Source organism: Lactuca virosa, chromosome 3 (genome assembly GCF_052849685.1).
Source record: "Lactuca virosa cultivar CGN04683 chromosome 3, Lactuca_virosa_CGN04683_v6, whole genome shotgun sequence".
NCBI classification, from domain to species: domain Eukaryota; kingdom Viridiplantae; phylum Streptophyta; class Magnoliopsida; order Asterales; family Asteraceae; genus Lactuca; species Lactuca virosa.
In genome coordinates, this window is record NC_136428.1 from 129,669,157 (window position 1) to 129,679,120 (window position 9,964).

General features: G+C 39.1%; 1 protein-coding gene across 1 annotated transcript; it reads left to right on the forward strand.

Annotated features, from left to right (window-relative positions):
* Positions 1-8,863: 8,863 nt before the first annotated feature.
* Positions 8,864-9,589, forward strand: LOC145164050 (uncharacterized). The gene has a single exon (XM_079082770.1). The coding sequence runs from the start codon at positions 8,864-8,866 to the stop codon at positions 9,587-9,589; it is 726 nt and encodes a 241-aa protein (XP_078938896.1).
* Positions 9,590-9,964: the final 375 nt, after the last annotated feature.

Below are 9,964 nucleotides of genomic sequence, written 5' to 3' on the forward strand. Positions count from 1 at the left end.
GACAGCCGTTTTTTTGGAGGAGCCTATAAGAGGAATTGGGTACCAAGTTGTGTTTGAATACAGCATACCATCCGCAAACCGATGGTCAGAGCGAACGAACAATTCAAACGTTGGAGGATATGCTGAGAGCATGTACCCTGGAATTCCAAGGTAACTAGGATGAACATTTACCTTTAGTAGAATTTTCCTATAATAATAGTTTCCATTCAAGCATCAAGATGGTACCTTATCACGCTTTGTATGGGGAAAAGTGTCGAACGCCGTCATGTTGGCTGGAAGCTGGGGAAAAGCAGTTTATGGGACTTGAAATAGTCCATCAGACTGCTGAAAAGTTGAAAGTGATTGGGGAAAGGATGTTAGCTGCTCAAGATCGTCAAAAGAGGTATGCTAACAAGAAAAGACAACCGATATCATTCGAAGTTGGAAATTCGGTTTTACTTAAAGTCTCGCCGAGGAAGGGACTTATAAGGTTTGGTAGAAGGGGAAAGTTGAGTCCAAGGTTTATTGGACCATTTAAAGTTCTTCAGAGGATCGGGAATCAAGCTTACAAGCTAGAATTACCGGAAGAACTGGAGGGTATTCATAATACCTTTCATGGGTGTTAATTGAGAAAGTTCACGGGATATGTGCCCGACATAATTCCCATTTCTGAATTAAGGTTGGATGAAAACAAAAGGTTAATTGAAGAACCTGAGGCAATCGTTGACCGTAAGACTAAGAAATTGTAACGCAAGATGGTCGATTTAGTGCTTGTGCGTTGGAAACATACGAATGAGCCAAATCTCACCTAGGAAACGGAGAGTGACATGATGAGTCGCTACCCGTAGTTGTTTGTCGATGTGTGATTCCGGGGACGAAATTATCCTAAGGGGGAGAGAATTGTAATGCCCGTGTTTCTAGGATAGGCATTAATGTTGACGTGATAGTCTAGGTTAACCTTTGTAACTCAATTAGAAGAAAGGAAAAGGAATTATGTGAATATTATGTGAAAATTATGTGTTTTATGCTTAATTATTAGGGTTTAATTAATTAAGAGTAAAAATGAGCGTCGAAAATAAATATTAGATAAAGCCGATATTTATTAAGAAAGTTGTAGTGGTCGTGACAAGGATTACGGATATATAAAGAATGCCGAAATCCGAGTTATAACGAAGAAGTTATGACCTGTCGAAGTTTCGCGACAAAACTGGCACGGTGCCGAATGTCGTAAAAAGTGAGTTTTTGATAAACTACTTTTTAGCCTTAGTGATCTAAACGAAAGTCGTAGTGTTCGTTAAACCGAGAGTATGTATAAAAAGAACGCCCAAATCTGACTTCGTATGAGGAAGTTATGATTTTTCGAAGTTTCGGCTTAGTAGTAGACAGCTAAAAACTCGAATTTTAGATAGAGTGATTTTTAGCCGACATGACCTAAACGAGAATCGAAGGTCTCGTCAATAGTAGTACAACGGTAATAAGACACACGAAAACGGACGTCGGATGAAGAAGTTATGAATTTTTTATGGATTTCCTGTCCCGGTCTGTTAAAAATAATAATATAAAAATTAACACAAAATTAGCCGACGAAGTCTGAACGAAAGTTGTAGAGCGTAATTTTCCCTACGCGTGCATATAAAGAACGTCAAAAACGGAGCCCGTATGAGAAAGTTATGGATTTTACAAGATTAGACACAATTTTCGAGAATTTTCGCATGAATAGTGTCAGCCACGTCACCCTCGCTCCGAGCTGGCCACGTATCCGAAGCAGCTGCGTCATCAGAGTCGCGGCGCGTCCGAGGAGCGACACGTGTCACACAGGTGTCCGATCTGATGCGTCATCCGAAGCCAGCTGCCAACGGGTGTCACCTGCTGATTCGACCGAAGGTGCGGCCCAGTAAGAAGATGACGCGCCTCGCATCGGTGGCAGGTCCGAAGCGAGCCACGTGCCTCGCCTTCGCATCAGACGCGTGCAGCCTTCGCAAGTCCGACGCGTGTTCCTCCTTTCCTTCGGCCGAAGTCTTCTCGCAGCCAATAAATAGGAGGGTGCGAACCCTCCCGGCTAATGTTGGAAATTCTCACATTTTTACACCCTAAACCCATTTTTAACCTATTTCAACTTCCCCCGAAGCCCTGGGATTATTTCAAACGCCCGGAACACGCCCCGAAGTGCCCGAAGACCTGGAAAATTTATCTTTTCGGTTTCGAAGCCCGACCCTTGCAGAGCCCGGTTTCTCATTAAAACTCCCGGTTTTATTAGAAACGATCGTTTTAGGAAACGAAGTGTTGCCCGATTTTCGTTAAATCATGTGAGTGTGTAGTTACTTTCACCTTACACATAGATATGAAGTATTTTATATAAAATACGTGCTGTGTGAATATATATTTTTTGTTTATTTGAGATGGATGTTGAATGAATGATTTATACAGGTTTTTAAATGATTTAAACTGTATATGTATTTTTATCTACAAAAATGTTGGGTAAAACATGGGTAGATGAAATAGTGGGTGTGTGATGAAAGGTGAGTTGGATAAATGAGATGATCAGTGAAATTAGATCATGAGTTGAGGGTGAGTGGTGAAATGATATCATGAGTTGAGGGTGAGTGGTGAAATGAGATCATGAGTTGAGGGTGAGTGGTGAAATATGAGAAAAGCCCTTACCCAAACGTTGGCCCCCGTCATTCAGTAGAGTATGAATGACAACCATGGACTATTCTAGACGGTTTGTAGAACACTAGCAGGCTTGCAACCTGTAGGTGTGTGAACTATATGTTCATCAGTCGTACTCTAAAAACCCATTGACATGTATGACAGGGAGATTCTTGTGAATAATACTGTCGATAAATAAGAGCTATGGACTTAGCACATGTTGTATAAACCCTGGCAGCTATGGACTTAGTGCCTGTTGTATAAACCCTGGCAGCTATGGATTTGGTGCCTGTTGTATAAACCCTGGCGATGATGTGACTTCGTGCCTATTCCTTAGGATGAATCCTTAGGAATGAGTGATAGTTGATTCTTAGGGTAAATCCTTAAGAAATAAATAAGATAATGGGGTTGGGGTAATTTGGTTGACTGATTGATGTTTAAGTATAATAAATTTATTTATTGTGGGTTGAAAACCCTATATGCTCACCAGGCTTCCAAGCCTGACCCACTTAGCTTTTTATATTACAGGTAGTGGACCACGAGCATAGTCGGATGATGATGATGAGTGATTTTTGGATTATAGGCCAGTAGTTGTAAATAACTGTTGTAAGGCTTATAATGTCTTGTTTATGCTTTTGATCTGTATCGGAACATGGCATCCCGAGGTTTTGATATGAAATAAAAATATATATTTCTTAAAGAAAGGTTTTGATAAATTTTTATCATGTTTGGGTTTGGGAACAAATTCCACAACATCTTTTAAAAGGATTACTCTTATTTGATTTTAAAAAGCATAAAATAAATCGGTCTTTTCTGGCCGAGAAATTAGGGGATGTCACAGTTGGTATCAGAGCATTAGTTTAAGCGAACTAAGAAATTGTAGGATTTCTAGACTTAAACTTAGAATGCTAAGTGATGATTGTGACATGAGTGTCTACCATATTTTAGACACGAGCACTAGTTTATTTTAGGAAAGATGCCTAAAATGCTTTTATGTGTTAAATGCTATATGTTTTCCATATATGCCATTATTTGTTCGGATCTATGGTCTGTTGCCGACCGGATCTGGAAACCTTATGTGTGTAGGATTCTAAACGTATGACTACGATATTAGAACTAACAAATAAACGTTTCGGAGTAATAACGAAGATTTAACGTCTATCGAAAATAAAGATCTAAAATCACCTACGATTGGTGTATAGATCGAAATGGCGAGTACGCAAAGTGAATTCGGAAACGATAATCCGCAGCCTGAGCCAGTCACGATGGCTGGGGTGCAGGCAATGGTGCGTATGATGTTGGATCAACAGATGGAAGAAACAAAACGTTTACTTCAACAAAGTAAGGATGAACTTACTGTGCCAGTACGTCGGGCATCTGTTCTTGAGGCAACTATCTGGGTTGCTAAGTCTATTGAAGAAATGATCAATGACAGGACCACCAACGAGGTTGAAGTTGGCAAGAAGAGGAAAGTTGAGGGGTCTTGAAGGCCCAACAAGAGCAACATATTCTCAAAGTCTGGCAAAAGAGGAGGTAAAGGAAAATGGTGCGGGAAGTGCAAAAATAAACACTCTGGGAATTGTGGCAGGAAGGTGAATTGCTTTAGGTGTGGAGAAATTGGGCATTACGCCAATGAGTGTACGATTCCCAAGGGGTGTGTTACGTATGTAAGGAAGAAGGCCATATTTCTAAGAATTGTCCGAAGAAAAATGAAGTAACAAGGCCAAGTGCACCGCCAACGCCAAGGGAATTTCAGAATATCCTTGACAAAGCAAATAACAACGCTAGGAAGTAGAAGTAAAGACTTGATACCCTAAGATCAAGTTATGAAGTAGTAATGTGAATAGTAACAAGTGGTTTAGCCTATTAGAGGCATAGTATAGGGTAAACTTCAACCTTTGTGTAATCGTTTCAAGGAAATAATATAACCCTGGTTTTGTCATCTGATGAATTGAATGACTATGTGAAATTCTTGTATGGCGATTTGGAGAACTGCGAGACAATACTTGGGACGAGTATGAGTAGGTGTGAATGGTAGTAGAGGCCTATACTACCGGAAGCACAGGACTCGTACTTGGATCAAGGAAAGTCACAAGGTTACCAAGGAGCTAGTAATTGATTCCGTCTTGTTCTAGTCTGTCGTTACCATCGTTTCGGTAATGACTAAGAAGATGATTGTTATTCTGACCCTAGAGGTCATATCGAATCGAGTCCGACTACAATGAGTTTATTATGTGGTTCAGAGAACCAAGTTCGATGTAGCATTTGACTTAAGCCAGAAGATTGAAGTGAAAGATGATCAAAGCGATCAATAGAAGTATCGCACTCATTCTTAAAGAAGTTCGTAGTTAGAAATGATACATGTTAAACTGTGATTGTATCACATTATAACATGAAGGAAGGTATAGTTTGTTCCGAAATTTGTCCCTAGGAGATCTGAGTCTAAGTAGTGCATTATACAATGAGAGATCATTAGATAATGACCCATCGGTCTGTTACAATAAATGAAGGAAAGTACTTATTCTAAGAAGAAGAAGGAGTCCTCAATAAAGATTTATTTTGTAACTCGAAGGTTACGATTGAAAGTCCTACGAAGATCCAAAACTTTTTAGGATTAGCTGGATATTACCGAAGGTTTATCCAAGGCTTTTCTTCGACCGCGACTCCATTGACAGCTTTAACCCACAAAGGAGTTGTTTATACTTGGAATGAGAAGCATAAGGAAGCTTTGAGAAGTTAAAGAAGAAGTTGTGTGAAGCACCGATTCTTTCGTTACCTGAAGGAGTTGATGACTTCACAGTTTAAAGTGATGTCTCTGGAGTTGGGTTGGGTTGTGTCCTGACCCAAAGGGATAAAGTGATAGTATATGCAACGAGGCAATTGAAAGAGCATGAAAAGAACTACCCACTCATGATTTGGAGTTGGCAGTGGTAGTATTCGCCTTAAAGATATGGAGGCACTATCTTTATGGTACTAAATATAAACTTTTCACTGATTATAAGAGTCTTTAATATCTCTTTAATCAGAAGGAATTGAACATGAGGCAACGACGCTGGCTAGAGTTACTCAAGGACTACGACTGTGAGATACTTTACCACCCTGGTAAAGCAAATATTGTTGCTGATGCTCTCAGTCGGAAGGTAAATCTTGAAAAGAAAAGGCCAAGAGCGTTGAGAATTGAAGTTGTCTCGATAATTGGGAAAGGTATAAATAAAGCTCAAGAGGAAGCTTTAGAGAAAAATGACCGAAAGGAAGGACGTTTGGATAAAACGTTGGTCTCGATAAATTGTGTTTGATACAAACGTTGGTGTTTGATAAAACGTTGGTGTTTGATAAAACGTTGGTGTTTGATACAAACGTTGGTGTTCGAATCACGTCTCACAAAGAAGTATTTCTCCTTCCAAGCACCGTCGTTATGTTTCGTTTTCAGAACAAAAGGGGATTTGTGGGGTTTGAGCCTAAGAAGAAAATGGGAGTTCCCAAAGGTAGTAAGATCATATACATGAGCCAGCTCAGTTAAACCTATATATAAATCTCTGGACCGATTCAGTTTCTCAATCCAAAACAAGATTCTCCAGACGATGGGCATGGCTTGGATGTAAGAAATTTGGGTGACTTCTATGAACTTGGAGATGATCCTGGAAAAAGGGTCTTTCAGACCCAAACCAAAGGGATATTCAGGAAAGCAGACCCAAGACAAGGAAGCAAAGTCAGGTTGGTGTTTTGGATCGAAGGTTTTGAAGACAACTTCGTTAGAGAAAGCACCGACTGTTTTCAACGACTCGATATTATCGTCGTCGAAAGAGCATATCTCGTCGTATGATAAGATCCTCTGGTCGACAAAATAATCTTCAGAAGACACGAGGATGTTCTTATGATATACAATCATTTTCTTGCCCATTGTTAGTGAAAGGAAAAACTAAGGAGAAGAAGAGAGAAATGTACCTTCAAAGACAACTGAATGAAAGCTTAAAGACGCATGGAGGAGTAGCCCTAATCGATTCCCTCTATTTATGCTAATGGCAGAAGAAAGAGAAAGATTTATTAGACCGGTTATGATGATTCTTGAACGGATAAATCCTATCCGTTAGGGTTTAAAATTCAAAACACCTTATCATATTTATTTCTTTTTATTTTTAAAATTATCCCTTTGAATTTTGGCAAACTAACTCCAAAATATTTCATAGGAATATTTGGGAGCAATTGTTAAGGATAGGATCTCGAAACTGCTATAAGATCCTCAAGGCTAAGGATCCTCAAAAGTTCAGGATCCTCGACCTCAGGATCCCAAATAAACTTCAGGATCCTAACTGATAGTTTTTAATATTTATAACGGCTATATGTTCTATTGTCTTTCTCACATGTGCAGAAATAACCAGTCAAAGTCATATTCTCAACGAATAATCGTCACATCCATGCAAAAGAGCCAGAGGACCAAGTCAAGCAACGGCTATAAGTTGACCTCGTAGGATGCTGGAATTTTTGGAGTTCTTGTTATTAGCTTTAGACTATATATCACTTGTATTCATCACACTACACATGATATTTTGGCAAAATACTAGCACATGTACTCATACTCGTTACATTTTCTCTGTAATCATTCATTTCAATCAATAAAATCATGGGTTTTGAGCATTCTAACACTCCTATGGTGTACATGCAACCCTATAAACCTTGGATCTATGTTTTCTCTAAAATACATGCAAATAAGAATTTCCAAGGTTTACATCCTAACTAGCATGGCATGGGGAACTTGAATCATAAAAGTACTAGTATAATGACATACCTTTTAGTTAGTGGTTGATTCCTTGGAGTTTGAGAGCCTAGCACCAATAGTGTGGATGCCTCAAATGGAAATCACAAATCACCACAAACTTTGGAAAACTCTTGAGAGAATAATGCACTCTCTTGAAATGCCCACCACTCTTGTACACACACAACTAGTGCCAAATCAAGTGCCAATGACTCCTTTATATAGTGTGGAGGATTAGGGTTACATCCATGTAAACCCTAATACCCATGTCTCTTCCTTTCCAAGGATCCATGGGTTAAAAGCTCCATGGACTATCCATGGACTCCCATGCATGCCAAGCCCATACTAAATAAGCATTAGCCCACACTATATAAATACAAGAGCCCATATTTAATTAGTCACCTTATTGATCACCAATTTAATTCTAAATTAATTTATGATCAATACTAATTAAATAATATGATTTCATATTAATATATTATAACTTATAATATATTAACAAATCATAAACATATTATTCTCAAAAGGTTATCCAAATCGTTCGGGTGAAGTGCAACCCAAATGGACCATGTCGGGTCTGGTCAAGTGCATCTCAAATATTGTTATGGACTTAGACACCTTATCCAACACCTCGACCTCAGGATCGCAAGTAAACTTTAGGATCCTGACTGATAGATTTTAATATTTATAACGGCTATATGTTCTATTGTCTTTCTCACATGTGCAGAAATAACCAGTCAAAGTCATATTCTCAACGAATAATCGTCACATCCATGCAAAAGACCCAGAGGACTAAGTCAAGCAACGACTATAAGTTGACCTCGGAGGATCCTGGAATTTTCAGAGTTCTTGTTATTAGCTTTAGATTATATATCACTTGTATTCATCAGACTACACATGATATTTTGGCAAAATACTAGCACATGTACTCATACTCGTTACATTTTCTCTGTAATCATTCATTTCAATCAATAAAATCATCAAGGCAGGTGATCATTATCACCTCCCAAGGTTTTATGTCGGTGATCCTAGCAAGGATCACAGGCTTTCCTTGTAAATCACTTGTCCAATATTGTTCTAATTTTGTTGATCACTTCACCTACAACACCACGGCCTCTCATACACTTTGGTTGATATCCACTTAGTCGATTTTTAACCAAAACATCTCATGGATCCTGAGACCAGGTATTCCCACCTTGAAAAACTTATACTTGCATTAGTAACGGCTTCTACTAAATTAAGAAATTATTTTGAAACACACCCTATAACTGTAAGAACTAACTATCCAATTACGAATGTTATGAGAAAACCAGAAATGTCAGGAAGAATGGAAAAATGGTCCATGAAGTTAAGCACGTATGACATAAACTACGAACCAAGATCTACCATAAAGTCCGAAGCATTGGCAGATTTTATGGCTGACTTTAGTGATGATCTAAGAGTTGAAGTTGAAATAAAAGCCAAACAACATCTAGAATAAGAATGGGAAGATGGACGTTATTCACAGATGGAGCATCAAACCAAAGAGGAACTGCCTTGGGGATCATACAAAAATCGCCACAGGGGGACATCCTACCCCAAGCAATTAGTTGTGAATTGAATGCAACCAACAACGAAGCAGAATACGAGGCACTAATCATGGGACTACAGCTAGCCAAAGATCTTCAAATCAAGGATCTTCATGTATTCTTTGATTCATTACTATTATTTAACCATTTTAATGGATCTTATGCAGTAAAAGGAGAGAAGTTAGCACTATATCTCCAGATCCTCAAAAACTTGGCCTCAGAATTCGAAACATTTAGCCTAAACCAGGTTCTTAGAGAAGACAATGCTGAAGCAAATGCTTTAGCCAATTTAGGATCTTCCTTAAGGATTCCTCCAGAAACCAGAATCCCTATAAGCCACATACTTATCTCGGCAATCGAAGATCCTACCAAGAGACCAAAGGATCCCGACAATCATGTGGAAACTACTAACATCACCATAATCAAATATCCCGATTCGACAATTCGGCATCAAGATCTCGACATCAAGGTTCCCTCTCCAACCTCAGGATCCTGGATCCAACCCATTATGGAGTACCTCCAGAATGGCACGATCCCTAAGGAAGAGAAAAATGAAAGGGATTTCAAAACAAGGATCTCAAGGTTTGTTATAATCCAACTTAATTTATACAAAAAAATCTGTAGCAGGTCCATACCTTAGGTGCCTAGAAGATCATGAAGCTACATAGGTCCTAAAGGATATACACGAAGGAGATTGAGGTAACCACACTGGGGGCAGATCCTTATGCTCCAAAGTGTTGAGTACGGGATACTATTGGCCAACCATGAAGACAGATTCCTTCCTTCATGCCCAGAAATGTGATGCTTGTCAACGACATAGCAACTTTCTGCATCAACCAGCAGAACCTCTACATCCCATCATCTCCCCTTGGCCATTTATGAAATGAGGAATAGATATAGTGGGTAAGCTGCCACTAGCTCCTGGACAAAAGGTCTTCATGCTAGTGATGACTAACAACTTTTCAAAATGGATAGAAGCTAAAGCCTACATCCAAGTAAGAGACAAAGAGGTAGT